The sequence below is a fragment of the Zalophus californianus genome, chromosome 5 (assembly GCF_009762305.2).
Source record: "Zalophus californianus isolate mZalCal1 chromosome 5, mZalCal1.pri.v2, whole genome shotgun sequence".
NCBI lineage: Eukaryota > Metazoa > Chordata > Mammalia > Carnivora > Otariidae > Zalophus > Zalophus californianus.
The window spans coordinates 104,538,743-104,564,375 of record NC_045599.1 but is presented as its reverse complement, the minus strand read 5'-3'; the positions used below and the strand labels follow the sequence as shown (position 1 = coordinate 104,564,375).

Below are 25,633 nucleotides of genomic sequence, written 5' to 3'. Positions count from 1 at the left end.
TACCACTAGAAGACTATGGTCTTAAGTTCTCTGGACATCAGATAGAGAAATTTGTGTAAAAAAAATTCTCCTTTTCTTCAATTATTGAATGCTTTATTCACTGCATTTAAAACAGTTTGAATGTTTCCAGTATTTCTCAACAAGCCCAAGGCTGTATTTACTTTTTCCATGAAATTACTTCCTATTAGGCAATCAAGTTGAAATCCTTTAGTGTAGCACAGCCAAATAAGAAATGACCCTTACATAACCCGCAAGGAGAGTACTGCCAAAAAAATCAAAATTAAAAAGTAAAATATATTTTATGAATGGAAGTAGTTTGGGGGACAATTATAAAAATCAATAATGGGCCTAGATTCATAGGTGATTTAGCAATTCTCCTCTATCATTCTATGATGACTATTTCTAGCAAATAATATACTAATAGTCTCTTTTTACTCAAATTCTCAAGGGAATGATTTTAATGCAGTGGTGGTCAACCAGGGGTGATTGGTGGTGATTTTGACTCTGACAGACATTTTGCAATGTCTGGAGACATTTTTAGTTGTCACAATTTAGAAGGGTTGGGGCTGCTATGAGCACCTAGATCAAGATGCTGCCACAACATTCTACAAGTGCATAGGACAGCCCCCACAACAAAGGACTACCCAGTCCAGAGGTCAGTGGTCAAAACCCTGTGAGAGGCATAAATGTTATACATGCAAATTACATATACATATCTGATTTATAACCATCAATGTACAATTATCATATTTTATAAAGTTTTAGGGCAGAAAACTGAAGAATTAAGAGAATTATGAAATTTAAAATAAAATACACATATAAATACCACTTAACATTTAGTCTTTGAAAATACTATTAGAGAAAAAAATTTATATTTGTAAGAAGTCTAACCCGAGTCTTAGGCCTCTAAAGCCAAATAATTTCTTTGTGGCCACAGCAGATCCCTCTCCAATAGGTCCATTACAAAAGAGGGAAAACCCACAAAGACAAATAGATTGATGCTTGCCAGGGGGTTGGGGTGTAGGAAAATGGATTTTACCATAGGGATGAAAATGTTCTAGAATTAGATAATGGTGATGGCTGCACAACATTATAAATTTAATATATGCCAATGAATTGTTCACTTTAAAGGTTAATTTTATGTGAATTCAATAAAAAGGGAATAGGGCTATCTACAAGAGCACTATCCCCGGGGAAGAGCCAAAAGTTGCTCCCAAAGGGCTCAGTCCCCAGGAGATCTCTCAAGGTGGGGGTGGGGGGGGTGGGAGGGGATTGCAAAGCTGGGTTCCCTGACATGTTTTCTCTCCCTTGTTTGCTTTTGTCATTGTATTACTGATGTTTTATATATAACTCAGCAAACCCACTATTCTAGAATTTCTTATTGCTGAAATATTTGTTAATTGTTTTGTATTATTTCCTGGCTAGGAATTTTAGTTTATAATTTAGTTTATCTTTTTTTACAGCTTCTTTGCCTTTTAAGAATTCTAACTTCATGTAACGAAATTTGTAAGGAAAATTAACATTCTCTATACTTTTTCTTTTAACCTCAAAAAGAATTTACCATATACATAATATGTTGCTAGCACACTGCTACACTATGGGAATACTACAACAGGCAAGAAAGACACAATCCTGTTAGCATGGAGCTTAACAAACCAGGAGGAAAAACAAAATTAAACAAATTACTTAATCTAATAATTAATTACAATTGTGATAAATGCTATAAAAACAGAGAATGATTTTCTTTTTAGTTCCTTTTCAGTCTCCATATTTCATGACTTTGTGATATGACAAGATTACAGGACACTAAGGGGGATCTGCCTTCCAGAAGAACAATCAACCTTTAGGCCCTAATGACAACACCATGGTGTTAAACAGCTTCCTCCCACTAGCTCTCTATGCTGCTCTCCTCTAGGATCCTAAGAATAACTCTCCTCAATGCTGCAACCTCCCCCATTAAGGTGCGACCTAAGCCACTGAACCAATCATCCTACCATAGAAATTAACACCTTCTCTAGGCAACTTAGCCCCTTTCTCCTTTGTTCAACTCCTATCGATCAAGACAGTCCTTCAGAATTTTCCCTGTTTGGCTGACTCACCAGTAAGCGTCACCTCAGTAAAGACAGCCAGGCCCAGAAAGCCTGTAGTCCCTCTTTGGGCCAGCTGAGCTTAGTGCCAGAGCCAGAGCAGTGGCTTCAGTGAGGGCTAAACTACTGGTCTCACCAAGTAGCCACTAATGAGCTGTCCCTTCTGAAAGAAAAATCTGGACACTGCATCCCAAACTATACAGAACTATAATAGGGATCAATGTTTGAACAAAGATCTCTATATCTAAGTTATGAACAACTTCATGGCATCCCATGATGACAATGAAAACTTGATTACTCAAGTCTCTCAACAGAGTGGGTCATTCACAATGTAAATAAACAAGACAGTAAGCCAAATAAGAAGGATCCAGAGTAGGAATTATGCAAAATTCCATGAGTTATTTTAGGCCAAAAATTAATCTGATTCAAGAGCCATGAAATTCTAATTTTTAACAAAATTTAATAACTATTTTAAGACAGAATCAGATGAAATGTTCAAAAGCAGTATTTGATTTTTCAATTTAGAAGATTTTTTTTAAAGTTGTTTAAAAGCTTTTATTTTTTTAATTTAGAAGATTTAAACAGTAAAATGTATTAAGCTGGTCAGAAGCAAGGATCCCTGCCGTCTACTTAAAACTAAAAAAAAAAAAATCTTTCCTTAAACTTTTTTCATTTGTGCAATTTGTGCAATACTGACGATCAGCCCCTGAGCACTAATAAACTAAACACTTTGAAAATCTACTTCTCTAATCCCCTGTGCTAGCCTATTCTCCAGCGACTGAAACCGTTTGGGTGCATAAGAATGTGTGAGATATATGAAAAAGGTCTCAAGGATAGCTTGCAATTAGAAAAATTCTTGCTATAAGGAGAAGCATACAAGTTATAAAAAAACTAAGTAACAACAACAAAATCTAGAAGCTTACCAATTGACCAACTGACCTATAACAATCTCTTAAGCAACCTGAACAACCTACAACAATTTGTACATTCTGGCTACTTAAAGCTTTCAAACTGTTAGTTCCAAAGAAACCTAATCTACTTTTACAGAGAATAAAGTGGTGAGCTCTCGAAGCTGTCTTAGGCAATATGTGCAAAAGGCATTGCTCAATTTAAGGGATCCCAGGAACTGAGATGCTCTAACACCTAGATTTGAGTACCTACTACACCCTAAACAATGTGCTAGTAACTGAATAGTTCATTTACCCAGGGCTTAATTATTTTTTTTTTAAAGATTTTATTTATTTATTTGAGAGAGAGAGACACAGTGAGAGAAGGAACACAAGCACGGAGAGTGGCAGAGGGAGAAGCAGGCTTCCCGCCGAGCAAGGAGCCCGATGTGGGGCTCGATCCCAGGACCCTGGGATCATGACCTGAGCCGAAGGCAGACGCTTAACGACTGAGCCACCCAGGCGCCCCGTACCCAGGGCTTAATTATTTAAATCATCTCTGCCACCCTCCTTCTCTCTTAGCTTCTTTCTGACCCCTTACTGAAATATTTAGTGTCTGGAGCTGATAATGTTCAAAAGAAGAAAATATATCAAACACTGAAATGGGTCAATTTTATTCCTGTCAAAATTAAAAGTGGGGTATAGAATGATAAAATTCATTTTTAACAAGTTCTTTATTTAACAGCAGTGGTTCTCAACTGAGGAAAATTTTGTTCCCCAGGAAAGCACATTTGACAGGGACACTGTGGTTTCAGAACTGCTGGAGAGGGAGTTCTCTGTGATCTAGGGAGCAGAGGTACCAATATCCTATAATACACAAGACTGCCCCCATAGCAAAGCATGACCTGGCCCCAAGTGCTAATAGTCCTGTAACAAAGAAACCTTAAATGAGACAAACTTTTATGAAATGGGGAGCTAATTATCTGTATTTTACATATAAATAACTCTTGGGGAAGTTTTACATTTGAAACCCTACTTACGTACCCGAGACCAGGATGAAAAGGAGTATACTTTCAATCTTGTGAAACCCATGGGCTCTTAATGCAACTTATACACATAAAAAACTGACATGTTAGTTCAGAAATCTAACAATAAAACAAGGAATTTAAGAATACTGGAGTTTAGGGCGCCTGGGTGGCTCAGATGGTTAAGCGTCTGCCTTCGGCTCAGGTCATGATCCCAGGGTCCTGGGATTGAGTCCCGCATCTGGCTCCCTGCTCCTTGGGAGGCTGCTTCTCCCTCTGCCTCTCTCTCTCTCTCTCTCTCTCCGTCTCTCATGAATAAATAAATAAAATCTTAAAGAAAATAAAAAATATATAAAAAAAAGAATACTGGGGGCGCCTGAGTGGCTCAGTTGGTTAAGCGTCTGCCTTTGGCTCAGGTCATGATCCCGGGGTCCTGGGATCAAGTCCCACATCGGCTCCTCCTGCTCTGTAGGGAACCTGCTTCACCCTCTACCTCTGCCTGCCACACCCCCTGCTTGTGCTCTCTCTGTCAAATAAATAAATAAAATCTTAAAAAATAATAATAAAATAAAATCTTTAAAAAAAAAGAATACTGGAGTTTCAAAATTTTAGAGAAAAACACACAACTGTGATCAAGACCATACCCTCATAGGAATGGTCATGTCAGTTGTTGAGTTTTTCTTTTTTCCTCTATAGTTCTGGATAGTCTCAATTTTAAAGTAGGATTGATACTGCAAAATATATTCCTTACATCACTCAAAATGAAAAACACAGTTTAGTAATTTTAGGAGTTAAGGAACCTGAAACATATCAGATAGACTATTAAATGTTCATACTATATGAACCAAGGCCATGGATTTTCTGAAGTTTAATTCCTCTGAACTACAAGCAAAATCCATTCTAGACATATTCTAAACAAGTTTTTATTCACTTAAGGGTAATCAGCTTCATTATTTGAGTACACGTCTTTATTTATTTGAGGGTGGGAAGAAGCAGACTCCCCACTGAGCAGGGAACCCAACTCTGGGCTCCATCCCAGGACCCTGGGATCATGACCTGAGCCAAAGGCAGATGCTTAACCAACTGAGCCAGCCAGGTGCCCCTATATGAGTACATGTCTTAAGGGAAAACAGAAACCCAGCTTTTCATTGAAATTTTCAATTTGCAATGACTTTTTATATAGCCAGTTTCTGAAGTACCAAATTAATTACTTAAATAATTAAATTATTAATTAAATTATCCAAGTATCGATTCTCCTTCTTAGTACCATACTACACTCTGCCTTGATATAACTAGACTGAATGGTGAAAAATATCTGTAAATCATATAACTGATAAAGGACTTATACCTAGAATTGAGATGTATTACAACTCAATAATATAAAAAGACAATCCAATTAAACTGGCAAAAGATATGCCAATTTTTCTAAAAAAGATTTACAAATGGTTAATGAACTCATGAAAAGATGCTTAATATCATTAGCCATCAGGGAAGTGCAAATCAAAACCAGATGAAATATCACATCACACTTACTACGATGGCTATACTAACAAAGACAGATAGCAACAAGTGTTGGCAAGGATATGGAGAAACTGGAAACCTCACACACTGTTGGTAAAAATAGTACAGCTACTTTAGAAAATAGAATGGCAGGGGCACCTGGCTGGCTCAGTGGGTAGAGCATGCAATTCTTGATCTCAAGGTTGTAGGTTCGAGCCCCGTGTGGTGTAGAGATTAAAAATAAAATCTTTAAAAAAAGAGAGAGAGAGAGAGAGAAAGAAAATAGTATGGCAGTTCCTCAAAAGGTTAAACACAAATACCGTATGATCCAGCAATTCCACCCCAAAGTATATGCCCAAGAAAAAATTGTATGTCCACACAAAACTTACCCATTATGTTCACAGCACTACTCATAACAGCCAAAAAGTAGAAAAAAACCTGTGTCCATCAGTGAACAGATGAACAAAATGTGGTATATTCACACCATAGAATATGATCTGGACAGGAGAAAGTACTGATACATGCTACAACATGGATGAACCTTGAAAACATGTTAAGTGAAAGAAGCCAGGCACAAAGGACCACATACTGTGTCTACATGAAATGTCCACAATAGGCCAATTCACAGAGTCAAAAAATAGAATGACAGTTGCCTAGGCTTGGGGGACTGATGGAAAATGGGGAGTGACTGCTGATGGGTACAGGGTTTCTTTCTGGAGTGATGAAAGTGTTCTAAAATCAACTGTAGTGACGGTTTGTATAGTTCTGTGAATGTACTAAAACCATTGAGCTGCATCCTTTAAATAGGTATGTAAATTATATCTCAATAAAGCTGTTATTTAAAAAAGATAATTATGAAGTTGCCACATGAAATCTGAACCATTACATTTTTTAAAACTAAAAACTTCAGCCTTAAAATTTTATAAATGTAATACATTCAAGCCTCAATATTTATAAATGTGACATATTATGAATAATTCAAGGATAATACATCTTTGCTAAACTTTTGTGAGACAGCACCATATAGTATACATTATGTACCAAGAAAATTCTAAAACACACCACTTCTTGAAATTTGTTAGTTTGATATCAAAACTAACTCCATAAAATGGGCAGTTTTCCTTTACATTTTCAAAAAAGCAACTTACCAAGGTAACATATTGACTAAGTAGGGAAACTAGTTCATACACAGTCTGATTCTAAAACTCATTTTCTTTCCCCTAAACATGCTGCCTCCCTAAGAGGAATAAGCTAGCAATCAGAAAACCTACATTCAAGTTAGTCTGAGATTGTTCCTTCCCAGCTATTTGCCCACTTTGGTTTTTTCTTCTACAAATCCAAAAGGATTACTAATAAGGATCAAAATGAAATAAAAAACAGGACGTGTTTTTGTATACTATAAAATTTTATAATTCTTTTTATTATTTAAAATACATTTGATTTTCTAATAATAAAAACAAACTTTAAATATTAGAAGAAACATTCCCATAAATTAAAAGTCAGAAGTTAAAAACTGCCACCAGAAGAATGGTCAGAAAAAGGCTTGTCTTTACCTCTGACACTGTCAGGGTTCCCTTTATCCTTACGTAACAGAATTTTGACCTCTAAAAATGCCTGGATGGTAAGACTGTATATAAAAATTGAGCTACATGCTTTCAACCATCACTACACCATTAAACCACATGGAAACCAAAAAAGCATGAGGGAAAGAGCAGGATCATTGTTTTCTCACCCAGAATTTTAACTAATAAAAGCAACAATTTTCATACCTCTATCTTCAAGTTTAGGATTTTGAAGATTAATCAAAGAAATCACATCTACTCTAAATGGCTATCATAGAACGGTACTATGAAATACTCTCATTTAAAGTCATTTTTTAAAGAATGCTCATAAAACACTGCTGCACAATCAAAACAAAACATAACAATGTTAGTTAAAATTCACTGAACACCAGGAACACTCTTGATTTTGGCTTGGGAGCCCAGCCCCATGGCAGGCTCCGTGCCCTGTGTGGAGTCTGCTTGTCCTTGTCCCTTTCCTTTGCCCTCTGCTCCCCCCGCACCCGTTTGCTCACTCAAGCTCTTGCTCTCTCTCTAAAAAAGAAAATTCACTGAGCACTACACCCAAAAAACAAATAATCCAATTAAAAAATGGGCAGAAGACATGAACAGTCATTTCTCCAAAGACATACAGATGGCCAACAGACACAGGAAAAGATGCTCAGCATCACTCATCAGCAGGGAAATGCAAATCAAAACTACGATGAGGTATCACTTCACACCTGTCAGAATGGCTAAAATCAAAAACACAAGAAACAACAAGTATTGGCGAGAATGTGAAGAAAAAGGAACCCTCTTGCACTGTTGGTGGGAATGCAAACTGGTGCAGCCACTGCAGAAGACAGTATGGAGGTTCCTCAAAAAATTGAAAATAGAACTACCCTATGATCCAGTAATCACACTACTGGGTATTTACAGTAGAATACAAAGATACTAATTCAAGAGGATATATGCACCCCTATGTTTATTGCATCATTATTTACAAAAGCCAGAATACAGAAGCAGCCCAAGTGTCCACTGATAGATGATGGATAAAGAAGATGTGGTGTGTGTACATACATATACACACACACACACACACACACACACACACACACAGGAATATTATTCAGCCATAAAAAAAGAATGAAATCTTACCATCTGCAACATGGATGGAGCTAAAGAGTATAACGCTAAGCAAAACAGAGAAAGACAGATACCATATGGTTTCACTCATATGTGGCATTTAAGAAACAAACAAACAAAGGGAAAAAGAGACAAACGAAGAAAGAGACTCAACTATAGAGAACAAACTGAAAGTTACCAGAGGGGATGTGGGCAGAGGGAGGGAGAATGGGTAAAACAGGTGATGGGGATTAGAGAGTACACTTATCATGATGAGCACTGAGTACTGCATAGAATTGTTGAATCACTCACTATATTGTACATCTGAAACTAATATAACACTATGTTAAAACTGTATTGGAATTTAAAAACTTAAAAAAAAAGGAAAAAAATTCACTGAGCACTTATATGTCAAAAATTATGCTAAGAGCTTTATATGCTTTATCTTACTGAATCTTTACAATAGCGCCTTAAGATATCACCACCATTTTACAGGTAAGGAAACTGAGAACATCTTTCTAATAAGTGACACTGAGGTTATAGAAATAAGGAACATGGTATTTGAAACTCTCCAGTCACCCATCCACTTATCCAAAAGATATGGCACTCGTAGGTAGCCAGGCACTCATCTATACACAAAAATGATGAATCAGAAGCCTATATACTCTACTGCATTATACTCTACAGACACAATTTTTGCTTAAAAATGAATCAAGATAGAGAAGTGTCTCTACCTTGAACTTGAGCTCAGATTCAGAGGTGTCCTGGGTAAAGACACAGAAACAGACTGTGTCAGGCTGTGGGGCTGGTGGTGCTGTAATGGGAAAGATACCATGTTGTCTGTGCTAGTTCTGGCCCCTGGACTTCTATTCTAAGCTATGCGGAGAAAGATGCTACAAATCTACTTCATGTTCCCATGAAGGAGTCCAAGACACAGAGACATACTTGTATGACACAAAATGAAAAAACTCATGTCTCCAGAGTAAAACACAGCTCAGTTTGAAGCACTGTTAGGATTACAAGAAATGCAGTACTACTCTGGCAGCTCCAGATTTTGCAACTTTAACACCGGAGGACATAAGCTGGGCAAAACAGCAGAAGTTAGCAGAGGAAATTGACCAGACAGAAACACAGGAGTGGAATGTGAGAAAACTGAGTTTCTGCGGAACACTTTGGAGCCTTTGAGAAATAACTGGATGAGGTAAAGGAGGATGAAGGTCCTACTTCAACAACAAGGGCCAACAGTCAGTGACTATTGTTATTTTCACTCTTTCATATCCACAAAAGTGGTGGAAACTGGAAGGTATTAAAAATAATTGGAAGGAAATGCCAGAATTTTAACAGGTCTATCTCTGGGTGGTCTAATTTCAGGTGATTGTTACTGCCTTTAAATTTCTGTATTTCCCAAAAGTCATCTACAGTGAACAGTGTTATTTTATAATCAGAGAGTAAAAAAGGTTTCTACCTTAACCATTCAATTCTAGTAATATAAAAATGCTATTTTAAGATTTTCAAGCCAACACCAAAATCTGTTTTTCAGACCTTCAGACAGCTACATCTTGTTATATATGCAAAGTAACCATCACTCTTTTTAGGATTGGGAAGGAAATATATGGTTTCATTCATTTCATTATGGTTATACATTTCAATCAAGACAAAAGAAACTAGGGGCGCCTGGGTGGCTCAGTCAGTTAAGTCAGTTAAGTGTCTGACTCTTGATTTTGACTCAGGTTATGATCTCAGGGTTGTGAGATCAAGCCCCGCATGGGACTCCACACTGCGTGTGGAGTCTGCTTAAGATTCTCTCCCTCTCCCCTCCCTTCCCAATTTACATGTGCACTCGCTCTCAAAAAAGAAAAGAAAAGAAATGATACCCACCACATTTATTTATACCCCATTACATTTACTGTGTGGCTTTTAGTTCTCCTGTATTTTAATATCCTGTTTCAAAGTAGGAAGTTCATTTTCATTGGCAGACCAGTCTTAAAACTTAGGACTAGCAGACCTAAGCAAACACAATATTACTAAAGATGAAGAACTTCTGAGCTATACCATGAACCTCACCAAATAATTTATGTAAATCATCCACTGTATACATGGTTGTGCCGATTCTCAAGCAGCATAAGCTAACTTCCCAAAATGGTGAAAGTAATCAAGTCCATAATTGTTAAAATGTTCTATAGCCTGTTTTTGGAAATTCTTTTCTTAGGTAATATAGAAAAGATCATAAGTATCTCTGTAAACATAATCTTAAAGTCCATTTCATATTAAGATCGTTTTTTAAAAGCAGAAATAAAATCTGAAGCATAATATCCCAGCTATTAATTCTATATAACAATATTTACTCAGGAAACAAATATCAAAAAAACTGTTTTGGATACTTGGCAAAGCTGCAGCTTCTTAACAGTGTTCATGAAAAGTATGTTTTCAGCAATGAAAAACTTTAAATTCAGTCATACATTTCAAAAACGAGGTCACATTCTTACCTGGAGATTTGATGTCCAGCATAGAGGAGCAGGGCAGTCAAAAAATACAGGTAAAGCTGAACCAGATGCTGCCTGGGCAAGGTCAGTAGCACAACACTTAAGATATAACCTGTAGTAGAAATAAAAAGAGTTATAAATAAAATACGATTCTAATTTAGTCTCCCAATTAACTGAAGTAAATTATTTTCCTATTAGGTTTCAACAACTTTGAGGATTTTTACTTCACTACCAAAATAAGTTTAATACAGTAAAAATCACTATGGATTATCTGTTGACAACAAAGCATTTTTCACTTTTTTTGTAGATTGTTCTACTTTATAATCAAAACAACACACAAAGGTACAAAAGGACTCCTCTCATTATCTACCCTTACTTGATGTCCACTTATTTGTTCTACACCAATTCTCTCATTCTCTAGTCCCAGAGGAAGAACTGTCCTTAATGTCCCTCTCTAATGCTGCCTCTTGCACTTGACTCAAGGTCTTATTTTTCCAACTCCTCAACACCCCCTTTCTCCTACATCTTCCATCATCCCCGACACCAATGTTCACCTCTTTTCAAAGGATGTATAGGGCTCCTCCTCCAATCTTAAAGAAAAACTTCTCTTCGTGCTGATTTTTCCTTTTTCTATTACCTATTTTTCTCATTCTACTGACAAATGTTACAAACTATCTCTACCAATGCTTCCATTTTCTAACCATCCACTATTCCCTCTTTATCCTCTACAATCTACAAACTCTACAGAGCCCTCTTTACTCTAAAAAACCTCAGAAGTCAACAACTGCCTACTTGTCAAATCTAAAACATCCTGCTTATCCTTGTCCCAGCACCTGAAGCAACAACCCTCAAAACTGGCTCTGTGGATTTTCTTTAAACCTCCAAATTCTCCCCTCCACTTTCTTTTTATTCCCCCAAATGACCATAGGAAATTTAGTCCCTGAACAACTGCTTTTCTCTCTATAAAGTATCTAGCTCAAACAATTTATGCTTTGCTTCAAACATACCATTCCAAATACATGTTATCAACAAAGTTACTGAGAATCTACCTACTACACACACACAAAAAAGTAATCATTTCTTATTTTAAGCAAATATCTCATATCTCACAATGCCAGAGATATATACCACTTAAATGTTCTCATATACACGTACAAACTGAGCTCCCACCCTCATCACTCAACAGGCTAGCTCACCGTCTTTCTCTCCTAAATCCCACTCACTCTGACTCAAACCCAAGCCATCCTTTCTGTCATCACCAAGTCCTGCTGAGTCTTCCCCAGTAAGTCTCATGTCACCCTTCCTTCCCAGCCTCTATGCCCCGTCCCAGTCCACGCCGTGACAGGACAGCATACTGCTATTCTTCTTGCAGTCTCTTTCCAACCTCATCCATCCTATACTTCAGTACAAAACCATCCCTTTCATCTAGACAACTCTCTTGCTCTAAAACCTTCCAAAATTCTTAACTTTTCAGTCTGATACTCTAGCTCTTGCAAAATCTGGTTCTAGTCTAATCTTCTTTAACTATTTTCCACTTATTAATGAGTCTTTATTAGGGCATGGATATCCCTTCTTAGTACTCAATGCTCCTCTCACACTTAAAGCTAAGGAATCAATCATGCTTAAAGCTACAGAAATAGGAGCAATATGCTAGGGACTAAAGAGGTAGAATCTAGATTTCCTATACACATCCTAACTTTAAGAACAAGCCAACAGAAACTAGAGATAAGTATTTCTACCTGCTTTTAATTTCTTAAAATAACTTTTCCAATTTATTTTGTTAATCCCTATCTCAAAGGACTTCAGAGGTATTTAAAAGAATGTTTACTATATTAAGCAAGCATGTTTAGTGTTTGTGGCTGAAGGATTCAATCTACTGCATGAAACATCTCTTTAAATTCTCTTTTAATGAACTGTCTTTTCCTTTCCAGATATTCTTATCTTTCCCTTCTCATGCACATCTCATAAAACAGCTGCCAAATCCTCATTCTTTCAATTATCCAGTCACTCAACCAATTATTACATGTAAAGTGTGACCCATATGCATTCCTAGACATGGTAGATCCAAAGAATAAAGTAATCACAGTTTAGGAAAAAATAAACATGGACAAAAGTATGATACAATATTGGTGCTACAATGAACAAGTATTAGAAGGGCTATGGTTGATTAAATGATTAAGTTTGACCTGGACCTAGAAGGGTGAATGGATTTTTACCAGGCTAAGAAAAAGCAGCAGCATTCTAGGAAAAGAAAATAGTAGGCATGAAAACCATTAAAAAAACAAAGGATATTTTCAGGAAACAATAAACTCTTAGGTTACACTAGAATTTGGTGTAAATAAAAAAGTACTGGCAGATGATGCCAACAGAACTGGTGACTAACGGCTCAATAACACAATAATAAGGAGCTCAGACTGGGCCATCAGTTCTCAAATCCTTTAGATTCACTTTAGGTGAGGTAAGGAGACAAAAAACAAAACAAAAACCCTATGCCTCACCTATACCCCCATTTCACATTCCAGCAGAAAAATAACTGTGATAACAACAAAATATATCACCCAAGAAGATTCTTAAGCAATTATGAATTCTGCTAAAGCAAGAACAGTATGAATTAGTTATCTGAATTACAACACGTATATAATCTATTTGAAAAATAAAAGCCAAAACCACTGCTGACACCAATATGCATCACTATTCACTCTAACAAACCACAACAAACTCAACTGATAATGATGAAGCTAACGCAACAGTAATTTATAATTAAAACGCAAGACCAGCAGCATTTAAAAATGATGACCTACCTAAAATAACATTAATGAATGTTCCTAACAAAATGTAGGAATTTCTGCTATTTAAGGATGATTTTAGTCATGGGGAAAAAGAAATGAGGACCTGGAATAAATCAGCAGCTTTGGTATGGAGTTGGCAGGATCAGCGATGAGATATTTAAATAAGTCTTAGTGGTGATCTATGGGTGAGTGGCTGAGAACAAGGAAGTGAAGATGATTGTGATGTTTTAGCCTGGGTAGTAATCAAGAGGACAACTTTGCTATTAAGATAGGAAACACAGAAAGAGGAGGAGGTCTGAGCTAAAGTAAACATGATGAATTCAGTGACCATATATTGCAGTGTCTACAGAATAGTTAGGTGAAGATATCTAACAGTAGTTAGAAATCCATTCAGTATCAGGCATTAGCTAGGTGCTGGGAATACGGAGATAACAAACAACCGCATTCCTACCTTAAAGGAGCTCACAATCTAGTTAAGAAGGTAGACAAGCATAAGGACCCTTAGAATGCAGAGTAAATGCTATGGAAGAGGTATGAACTGGGTGCCATGGGATAATAGAGGAGGAACACTAACAGACAGAATAGTGGTCAAAAAAGCAATGGAAAGTGGAGACAGAGATTTGCAGCCAAAACTATGTGCGATCACACAAACAACAAAAGATGAAAATTAAACACAAATTCTGGGCCCTATCAACACTTAAGAAGTCTAAAGAAAAAAGCAAGAGTCAGAAGTAATGGTCTGAAAGTTAGAAGAATCCAGAAACACTGTCCTGAGGAAGCAGTCAACAACTTCACAAACATGGGAAGGTCTGCAGAATGAGGACACAAATGAAGCTTGAGTTTTTACATTTTAGGTCAGTCACTAATCATTTTAGTGATTGCAGTTTCAATGGAATTATTCTCCTATCTACTCTTTCCTTTCCAGCTTCGACAAGGCTAATTCTGGCTCTCAATACCTCTTGCCTAAAATCTTAACTGGTCTTCTTACCTCTGGTTTCTCCACCTGCCCCCCCCAATTCAGCAGTCTGTACAAAACTACCTAATCACTTTTCTTAAAATGCAGTTCACCTACTCTAAATCCTTCACTGACCCATGACTACATACCAAATTAAGTGTAATACTTAATATATGTATTCAGGTCTTTTCACAAATGGCCCCACTCTGCCTTTTCAATATTATTTCTATTTCCCTTTTTATATTCTACATTTTGCAAAATAGTTCTATAATTAACATTCCACCAATTATATTTAAACAATCACTTCTTTTTGCTGTTCTCAGAACCCACACTGGAAAGCATCTCAATTTGAAAGTACAATTATATTCCATAAACATGAACTTTAACCACACCCTATCCTGATTTTTAAGCTCTTAATAACAATTAAAGGATATAAAAGGGGGAAAAGTCACAATTGCAATAAAAAAAAAATCTAGGATTGAACTTAACAATAAATGCCCAAGACTTCTATAATGAAAACTTTAAAACACTCCAGAAGGCTCAAAAGAAATCTGGAACATAGAGAGGCTCTCTATGTCATACACAGAGAAGAGTTCACATCTTTAAGCTATCTCATCATCCTAACTTAAACTAAGTAATTCTAAAGTTCACATAGCAAACAGTATCAGAAAAACTCTGAAACAGAAATAAAAACCAATGACGGGACTAAGTCCAGACAGTAAAATATAGTCTAGGCATTCAATAAGACCACACATTGAAAGAACAAGAAAAAATATTCAGAAATGAAACCAAACAGATGTGAGAATTTAGTATATAATAATCAGTCAGGAAAAGTTGAACTATTTAACAAATACATGGAGACTACCAGATAGTTATCTGGGGAAAAAAAATTTTACCCCTAACATAATGTACATGCAGATAAAATCCTAAGCAAAGTGAAGATGTAAATAATGAAACAAAAATAATGGAATAAAACATGATAGAGAAGTCTTTTCTAATAATTGAGTCAAAATTCTAACTTATAAAAAAGGAAATTCGACCACATTAAAAACAAATTGTGCATGTCAAAAAAAAAATCATAAACCAAAATCAAGACAACCAAAACTGGAAAAAATAATTTCAACCCAAATTGAAATTCAACCCAATAATTTCAACCCAAAGGGTTAATTTCCCTAATGTATACCAAACTCCCACAAATCAGCAAGAAAAGGCTAAAATCCAGAGGAGGCCAGCCTAACTACTGTGTTGGTGCTGTGTCTCCCTTCAGCTTGAGCTGTAGCCCCAATAAAGCCTCGCCTGTGCCTTTGGGGAAAAAAAAGGGGTGGAGTGGGCTAAAATCCCATACAAAAGTGAGCAAGGGACATGAACTGACAACTCTCAGAAGAGGAAACACACATTTTTCTTAAAACATGTAGATAAATACAATCTCACTCATAATAAGAGAAATACAAATTAGAACTAGTTAGAACACATCCATTTTCCACCTACTGGAATAGCCAAATATAGAGTTTGATAACACTGTTTTGATAAGGATGTAAAACTGTAAGAACTCTCAACCACTGTGCAGGTACAAAACAGTAAAACCCTATGGAGAGCAATATCGATCAGTATTACAGATGTGTATACTCTTTCACCCAGAAACTTCACTTCTAGTGATTTATCTCAAGGTTATATTTGCACCTATCAGAATCATAGCTATATAAAATTATTTAGTGCAACACTAAATGAAAATGCAAAAAAGAGTATTTAGTTCAATGAATTATGGTATAGCCATACAAGGATACTATGCCACTACAAAACAGAATTGGGAGGGCTGGGGGGAAAATAAGTCCTTAACCATTTAACCAGAATCTTAAAATTTGGCATAACAGAAAGTGTCAACATAAAAACAGAGAAGAAAGCTTTATTTCATGAATATCTAAAAGCAGTAGTTATGGCTCTCTGATACATCATTGTTAAAACAAACAAAAGGTCGAGAATGTGTATATCATCCTATCATTTGTACAAAAAGGAAGACATACATTTATAACTACATATTTAGTATCTTTATACTGACATAGGTACATAAAAACATCTCTAGAATTTTCACAAGGAAATAAAAATAGCTACTTGCTGGGGCTCAGAAAATTTAGTGGATAATGAACAAAGAGGAACATACTTTTCACTGTATACTTCTTATGTTTTGATTTTAACATAAAAAAATGTATAAGTACCTTACTAATTTTTAAAAGTAAGAATTTTAAAAATGTATTTAAGGGTGAAATTTGGTAAACTGGAACATTATGTAAACACTACCTAAATACTCTGACATGGAAGTTACTCTAACCAAAAACCTGTTCAAGCTGAAAATGTCTACGTAGATGGTGTAATCACTGAGCTTATTCTACCACAGCATGTAATAAGTGTATTTAAGAAGGCTCAGTTGAGCTCCTAAAGTTATAAGCCAGAGTATGAACTTCTATGTAAGAGAACCCATTCAAATTTCTAAAATTAATGTTTCTGGTTATTAGGCAGTTGCTTTTAAAATAAATATTTCAAGCTACTTTTAAAATAAATATTTCAATCTATTCAGAAATAATATATGTGATAAGCACATTTTTTTAAACCACAGCGTGAATTACTTTGCTGATTAAGCTAAAAATCTAAGCCAAGTACCGAATTGTTCTTCTATAATAGATTGGAATTATTTTCCAAAAATTGGCTAACATACAAAGCCTTTAATAAAGGGCTGAGAATTATAGTGTTTTGCAGCATAAAAGAACCTTCTCATTTCACAGAATTTCCCAAGGTAGTGCCACCTAAGAGAGATGAATTTATTGTACCCAGATGTTCTGCTTCTAGTGTGTTGCCTTTTCTACTATACCATACTTCTTCCCACAATGGCTTACTTGGGAATCTCTTAGAGCTGTAAGGGGTTTTCAGGGCTAAGCTCTGGAACTCAAAAAGTCCTTCTATAGATAAAAATAAATCTCACAGAAACAGGACAAACCCTTACAATTTTATAAAACATACACTTGCATGGGCAATTCTAATAATAAAAATAATATTAAACCACTACAGTACATCATTCAAACCACATCTTGAGTTATACAATAGCAATGTCAAGTGAAAATATATTATTGCTATCCTTACATATAAATAAAAAATTAACCTAAAAATTAAGGATCTTAACTTTCATTCTAGATAAATTTTTATCTGTTTCCTTCCTGTATTTTTTTTCTTTTGTTTTTTCTAAGATGTTATTTTTAAGTAATCTCTGCACCCAAGGGGGAGGAGCTCGAACTTACAACAACCCTGAGATCAAGAGTCACATGCTTTACTAACTGAACCAGCCAGGCACCCCTCCTGCCTATATTTCTTGACTTCAACTTCTTTAACCTCTCAATATTGCTTTTACTGTTAACTCCAAATCATACCAATTACATTTCAAGGAGTCTTTTTTAAAAATATTATAAATGTCATTTCCAACATTTCATTTAACTGAAATAAATGCCTTATGTTCAACTGATGTTAATGTTCTGGAACAATAAAGAATGTTGCATTTAAAAAGCTTTCAAAACAGACAAATTAGAACAGGCCAAATGTCTGGAAAGGTAGTTCTCATTATTTTCATTTTATCATATTAAAATCTAAAATGTTTCCTTCTGCCTTCTAGCTTCATCCAGTAAAATAAATCCAACACTGTTTTCCTCTAGCCCTAATAACTCATATACAGTGATAAGACCAATTACACTACAAACAAGATTTCCTAACATTCATCAATGGCTGTATCACTGTCATCTCAATATAACCAAATTTCATTTCACTCACACATCTCAATATAACCAAATTTCATTTCACACAAAGACATAAATCAGAATGCCCACTAAAAGATTAGAAACGGTAATGTAGGGGTGCCTGGTGGTTCAGTCGGTTAAGCGTCTGACTCTTGATTTCAGCTCAGGTCACGATCTTAGGGTCGTGAGATGGAGCTCTGTGCTGTGTATGGAGCCTGCTTAAGATGCTCTCTCCTTCTCCTTCTGCCCCATCCCACCCCACCACGCATGCTCTCTCACTCCCTTAACAAAAGAAGAAGAGAAAAGGTAATGTAGACACTTACCTACATAATGCATATTAAGAGCCAAATACTTATACTGGAAAAGAGGGTTGTTACTGAGGCTACTTCTTTGGATCTGCTGGAAGAAAGAGCTGACATCCCATCTGTACAGGACATCCAACAGCATGATGCTTGGCACCCTCAGGGCCACATTTAACACTGCTTCCAGTTTTTCCTTTGCAGCCATGTTTTTTCTTGGAGCAGACCTAAATTCAGGAGACATAACATATAAAATTAAGTCACCTCAAATAGCTTTTAGATATCCTCTTATGAATCTAACGGATTGTCACAAACTATACAATAACTATGTAACAACACATAAAACTCTTTAGCCACATCTACTATTTCCAGGTATTCATAAAATAATCCTTGTATTGGGTTTTCACATTGATTCTTTCAGTTCTTCCCAATCTGATTAAGTGTTAAGGCCTCAAAATTTATTTTTAAATTTTTAAATCCAACTCTAGGCACTAGCAATAAAACACCCTAATAATACTATAGCTTTTGTCCAACTACCTTAAAAGGAAAAATTCACTCCTATAAAATTTATAAAATTGAGATTTATGTAGCTCTTTAAAAAGAGCAAATTTTAAGTGGCTATTATATGAAAAAACCTAAGCTATTCAATAAAAATTTGGTAACTACACATTCAGTTTGCAGCATCTCACAGTCTATCCTTTTCTGTATTACTTACAACCAAAACTGAACTACTGAATTTATATGATATAAATATAATTCAGAGAACTCATGATACAGATAAAGAAAACATAGTTTGCAATATTGTTTCCTTCAATCATTAAAGTTAAAATCTCCATCTGAAATTCCCATAATCTGCCTTCAAAGTGGGGAAATAATGCTTATCAAATTCTTCCTGTGATTCACAGATATGCTGGCACAAGGAAGAAGTCAGGCTTTGGAGTCTGCAGCCCTTGTCTTTGCTCAGCTGTTGATGAGTTGTAGTAGTAGAATAAAAAAAAAAAAAAGGAAGGGAAGGAAATGAAAGATCTCCAGGACAATTCTGTGCAACACTGCTTTATATGATAGAGCTTTAAACTAATCCAAAGAATTATGAGAATAAGGCAAACAGAAGTGGGTTAAAGACAATTTTAAGAGTAATGATAATTCTGGATTGTTGGCTCTGACAATATCCTTTTAAGAATTTTGCTGAGAAAGCTAAACAAATTTTCCAGCTTTGGCAGTAATTTCAGAATTACAGGACAAACGAAAACATTTATTTCTGAAGAAAATTACAGTGACAGATTGGTATGCTATGGTTAAATATTTGTCAGTATTTCCATTTTACCCTCTAATTTTCATAGCTTCCTAGCTCAGTTAAAAAAAAAAAAAACATTGGGGAGGGATTAAAAAAAAAAAGGAGTTCAATTCGACAAACCATCATTATAAGTTTCTCAATCACTGAAAAACTGATTGTATTGATCACTGAGTGATCATATATCATTCCCATTACTCAGAAGTGATATATCCAGAATGCAAAATAAACATTCTCATAAATACTAAATTCTGATTACTTTAAATGAACAAGACCACTTTAATAATTTTCCTACATAAGAAAAAATACTGTGAGACAATCAAAACTGAATGTTGTGTCCTAATAGGAAAAAAAACACTGAAAAATAAAAACGCTAATCAACATTTACTGCAAATTACAGCATTCAGGAACCTCAATTTCTCAAAGCTCATATTATTAAAAAAAGAAAATCTTGAGAATACACCAAAATATCACATTAACATCCTTTCAAAAGTAGGGCAAAGGTGATTTTTATTACCTTCTTTTTCTATTTGCCAAATGTCAAATATCCATTATTGGGGATTAAAAAAAGAAATTCATTTGTAAAAAGTGTTAATACATCTAAGCTATCTAGATAACTAAGAAAATATACTTACTCAGGTAGTCAAACAGATAACTCAGTTTGTTTTATTTCAAAGTACATAAACAATAGATTTTTCTCACAAACCACCAGTCATGTGTGAAAGCCATCACAGACTGAGATAATAACATCACAGACAGGCTTTATATTCAATGGAAAAGTAACTCTTTTCCCATATTCTAGAATCCAATATAAATCACAACTGCTTTTGTAGGGACTACTACTGAGTTAATACTTGTGGACTATATTTCTTTCATCTCACTTGGAGCCTTCCCCTTTTTTAATGTCTTGCTTTTTTTTAAATGTACCCACTTTCACCATTTTTTGTAGCTCTCAAAAGGATAAAGAAAAAAATTTAAACTAAACAAATAACCAATCCTGCATCAGAAATCAAGATCTGAACAACTAGAGGGAAAAAAATCTCCCTAATTCTTACAGAAGATCATCTCTATTACAAAAGAGGGCCCTTAGCAGAAGGGACAAATTCCCTCTCAATTACCACTATTCCTGCCTCACAAATAGAATAAAAAGAAAATCTTGAATTCCTAAAGCTCTCATTACAGAAGAATATCGGAGACTGATCCCCAAATTCTACTGTATAGTAAATCCAACACTCAAATGTCTGAATTAAGGAGGACCTTGGATAGAATGAAATATGCCCACTTAATAACAACTCTACTGCTCACTAAACATTTCACCTATTTCTGTATGTGAGCGATATTTTAGCAAGTTATTGGCAAGCTGGCCCTGTATATGGACATGGGGGAAACAAATTCAATATATGGAAAACTAAATATAAAATGCTACCCACAAGGAGCTCAGTCAGTTAAGTATCCAACAGGATATCAGCTCAGTCTTGATTTCAGGGTCATGAGTTCAAGCCCAGCATTGGATGTTGAGCTTACTTTAAAAAAAAAAAAAAAAAGTCTAAAATGCTACCCACAAAAGCTGCAGAAAGACCAAAAAAAAAAAAAATCCCCCCCAACTTTATAACTTTGAACCTGTCTGAAGTGTAAGGGCCACATGATAGGGAGATCACCATCACAAGTAAATACCGCATTCTATACTCCAGCACCTCACACTAAATTAACATCTCAATAAAATGTGGAAACATAAAATCGGGTGCTTGAGTGGCTCAGCTGGTTAAGTGTCTGACTCTTAATTTTGCCTCAGGTCATGATCTCAGGGTTCTGAGATCCAGCCTAGCATGGAGCCCTGCACTGGGCTTCCCACTCAGTGGGGAGTCTGCTTGAGATTCTCTCTCCCTCTTCCTCTGCCCCTTCTCCCCTTCTCCCCCTCAAATAAATAAATCTTTTAAAAAATAAATAAACAAAATAAAATCACTGAACTCATTCACATTTGCCAAGCCACTCTATTAGAAGCATGAAGTAAAAATGGAGATTTCTCTCCTGGGGTAAAAAGATTGTATTTCTATGATGTTTGGTTCAAGCCTAATTTATTTTTTTCCGAGATTTATTATCAGAGCTAATGAGCATGTTCCAGGTCAGAGGAAGCTTAAAATTCTCTTAAAATCAAAACAATACTAGATAATCCTCAAAAATAAGCAGAGGAACTGAATGCAAGGAAAATCTAAAGCCTGATACTCCTACAGCCAAATATATAAGCTATTTCCTGCCCTGTACAGTTACACAAATTTTCTCCTACATCAAAGATTTTTATATTTCCTCCTTAAATGTTATAAGAGCTGGGAAAGTAATATGCCAAAACAACCATCTCAGCAAGTAATGTAAACTAAATGTGACTCAAACTTAAAGATGGTTTACACAGTGGGACAGCTTTAAAAAAATCCTTTCCAAAAACAGCAAAAAAAGACTCAACAAATGCTAACCAAAAACAGGACCACAATGATTTCATTAAATGACTTTCCCAGGCTTGGAAACAGCAATCACTACTTACACAGTACTGTCCTGTGCAAGTATAACGTTGCACAGTTCACCATTCATATCTGTGGGTTAGGAAACACAGGAGTCTCATTCTACGCTTTCCTGAAAACACTGCGTTTTGGTTTTGAATATGAAGAAATGAAACAAATCATCCTGAACAATTCGGAAAATATACGTTTTTAAAGTCATGGCTTGTCTGTTGAAGAATTATGTTAAGAAAAAGAAACAAAATTCAATCTTACCAAAAAAAGGATATTCACATCTCCTAGATAAACTCCTTTAAGAAAAAAAAGCAAAAATAAGAAAGCTGTATAATCCAATTTTAAATTCAGTACAACAGAAAATTTAAGGCTGTAAGTTTCTACACCTTTTTCTCCCATGAAAAGAAAAAAATCATTTCTCTTTGTCCAATCCAACAGAAAAAATTCTACCATCCGCTAAAACCAATCTCAAGAAAGGTTTTCTGTCTGTCCATATGTTAGGATGGTAAGCCCTGAAAAATGTTAGAGGGCAAAACTAGAGGCTAAAATCATAAGTAAACTCAGCCCAAAACTGACATACCCGGTAGGAGAACGCACTTCTTACATAAGCATTGGCACATGTTTTAAATATAGCTGGTCCCCCCCACTCCCACACTACTGCTAGCTAACTTTGTATGTACCTGATTTCCACATAAACTACTAGCAATTCTGTGGTTTCTCGGTATCTCCAAAGTGGCAAAGATACGGAGTCCACTCTGAAAAACCGGACCATCTTTCAACTCTTAAGGGGCCAGAGAGAGGGAATAAAAACTGCTATCTCTGCCATTGGGCGCTCAGCCTGGGTCACGACTGCAGCACCGACAGCTCATCCTTTGGGCATGATTCAAGATTCAGTAGAACGGCACAGTCCGTATTTTAAAAAATAAAGACACACAGTCCTCTCCTTTCCTTTCAAACTAGTTTCCTGTTTACTGCAGACTGCGATGCAAAGCCATCCATTAATCTTTGATGCCTTCTCACTGCAAAGCCCCCTTCCTCTCTCCCCGCACCTCCTCCCCCGTCCCGCCCCCCCCCCCCACGCCTTGCCTGCTGATCTCAGCTGCGTTTGAACTATAGTAACCCCAACCCAGCTCGCTGCAAAGCAGGCAGCGCAGCAGCAGGGCCGCCGCGGGGCTAGGGGGATTACGTTCGCAAAAAACTCTGCCAGTAGAGAGGCCCGTGCCAGGGAGCTCCCCTCCTGTCTGGCCAAGGGTACTGGCTCCACGGCGCCACGCACCAAAAAGCTTTCAAAGACAGACGCCGGCGAAGTTCATCGTCCCCGAGCAGCAAGGGGACTCATTCCTAAAGGGAGGCCAAGGGTCTCGGGTGGAAAAAGCAGAAGAGGAGTAGGGTGGAGAAGGGATGGCAGACGAGAGAGGAGGGGATGGGGACAAAAAGGAAGGGATGGGCAGCGCTCTCACGGCAAAACAGGGCTGACAGATGGGATGCAGAGCAAATGGGCCCCCATTCAAAGTATGGCTTGGCAGGCCTTTCCGCACCCCCAAACAACCTCAAACCGCATTAAAAAGAGGGAGGAGGAGGTTGAGTAGACCAAAGAAGGATAAGTCAAAAGAAAAATGGGAGGGAAGCTTGGAAGCAAAGTGGACAAAGACGCAAAAGACGGAAAGTTGGGAGTGGAACTGGAGAAAAGGAGCTGGAAAGGAGCTGCTAGGAAACGAGTAGCTCAGTAAGGGGCTTAGAAAAGGCCTCGAAATGGGGTCCTGGGGAGGCGATGGGGCAGAGCTCACAGAGAGGACATTAGGAATGCCGGGATAGGAGAAGGATGTCTCCAGGAGGGTGAGTAGTTGGGAAGGCGGCGCACAGGCCCGAGAGCTGGGGGAGGGGGCTCTGTGCGGGGCCCCGGGAGGGGAAGGCAGAGTCGGAGAGAGCCGGTGGGGGGCCAAGAGGTCCAAGGGAGCGACTGACGGTTAGGAAGGAGGGGGTGCAACGGGTGAAGAGGGGATGGGAACGCCGCCGACGCTGGGAGGAAGGAGGGAGGTGAAACGGGGCACGGAGCTCCCCTCTCGTCTGGCCCCGGGGCGAAGGGGGAGAAGAGGAAGGAGCGGGCAAAGGGGTGGGGGAGGGGAGAAGGGAGGATGTGCGGGGGGCGGGGACGCGACAGGACGAGAAGAGGCCAGCCGGGACGGACGGCTCGGTCACCTCGGGTTGTGGCCTCCCTCCCAGCAGGGTTGTGCCGCCGGCGGGCAGGCGGGCTCCGCAACTCCCCGGCTCTCTAGCCCGCCTTCCCGTTCTCCTCCAGCGGCGGCGGCGGGGGCCGGGACGGCGCGGCTCACAGCGGCGGTTCCTCCGCGCCGGGCCTTGGTTGCAGCGTCTTGGGAGGCGGCGGCAGCGGCGGCGGCAGCGGCCCGACCCGTGCGGTCACCATCGTCCGCGGCGGCAGGCGCTCGCGGGCCGAGCCCCTCAACAGCCGGCGGCAGCCATGGCCTACTGCGCTCGCTCCTCCCGCCCCCGGCGCTCTGCGGCGGCCGCTGTCCGCTCTCGCGCTCTGCGCCTGCGCGCGCTGCGCCCCTCCCCTCGACCCCGCCGCGCGCGCGCGCGCGCGCTCCCGCGCTCACTCATAATCGCACCGCCGGGTGTTCCCGCGCCGCCCCCAGTACGTGGGCGGGAGACACGCGCCTCCCGCGGCCCATGCCGCGGGCCTCAGGCAGCTATGGAGACACATACCAGGCCGACACCTGCACGCGCACCGTGACACGCGCCATTCTGACACACGTGTGCTCTCACACTCCTCAAATACCGGGAGCCACAGGCGCTCACACCCACATTCACCTGCCGGGACCACGTGGGAGAGTTGGAGGGGCTGATCCTCGCTCGGTGCAACCGCAGTAGCAATGATACCAGAATTTTTTTTAACTCCCTCACTGACTGGACTAGACTGTCAACTCCATGGCGTCAGGGACCAAGTCTGTGATGGCTCAGCAATGCCTAGCACAGAACAGACGCTCCATAAGCCTCTGTTGAATAAGTGAGTGGATGCATGAATAAATGAATTGAAAATGTTCACTATCTTTAATTTTAAAATTTCGCTCCTTGGTTTAAAGAATTTGTTCAAAGAATTTTACTGTAGTATGAAATTAAATGGTATTTGTTTCTTTTGGTTCAAGTTTCAAAACAGATTAGTGTATACACCCCCTTCCCAAGGGCCCCACTGACCAGCATTCTTACCTTAATTTAAATGTCAGCATATCTTTTAGGGCAGAAACTCCCCACTTCCCAAAACAAAGCCTGAAGCACGTCGTGTGTGCACAGAACAAAACAAAGATGTTGCTAGTCTTCTGAGCTTCAGCAGGGATTCGTTCCCCAGTTTTTCTAGG

The 25,633-nt window shown here is 38.1% G+C and overlaps 1 protein-coding gene across 3 annotated transcripts in view; it reads right to left on the bottom strand.

Moving 5' to 3' along the window:
* RNF145 (ring finger protein 145) overlaps positions 1-24,765 on the bottom strand; it is a 55,303-nt gene extending 30,538 nt beyond the window's left edge. Inside the window, exons 1-4 of one of the 3 annotated variants that reach the window (XM_035727624.1) lie at positions 24,459-24,765; positions 22,521-22,555; positions 18,489-18,691; positions 10,649-10,757 (exon numbers count right to left, since the gene is read on the bottom strand). In XM_035727624.1, coding sequence (XP_035583517.1) covers positions 10,649-10,757; positions 18,489-18,672 — 293 coding nt within the window. In that variant the 5' untranslated portion in view covers positions 18,673-18,691; positions 22,521-22,555; positions 24,459-24,765. Of the gene's footprint in view, positions 1-10,648; positions 10,758-18,488; positions 18,692-22,520; positions 22,556-24,458 lie in introns of those variants that run through there. The other 2 variants (XM_027605255.2, XM_027605257.1) reach the window with 2 other exon arrangements.
* Between the last annotated feature and the right edge of the window lie 868 nt (positions 24,766-25,633).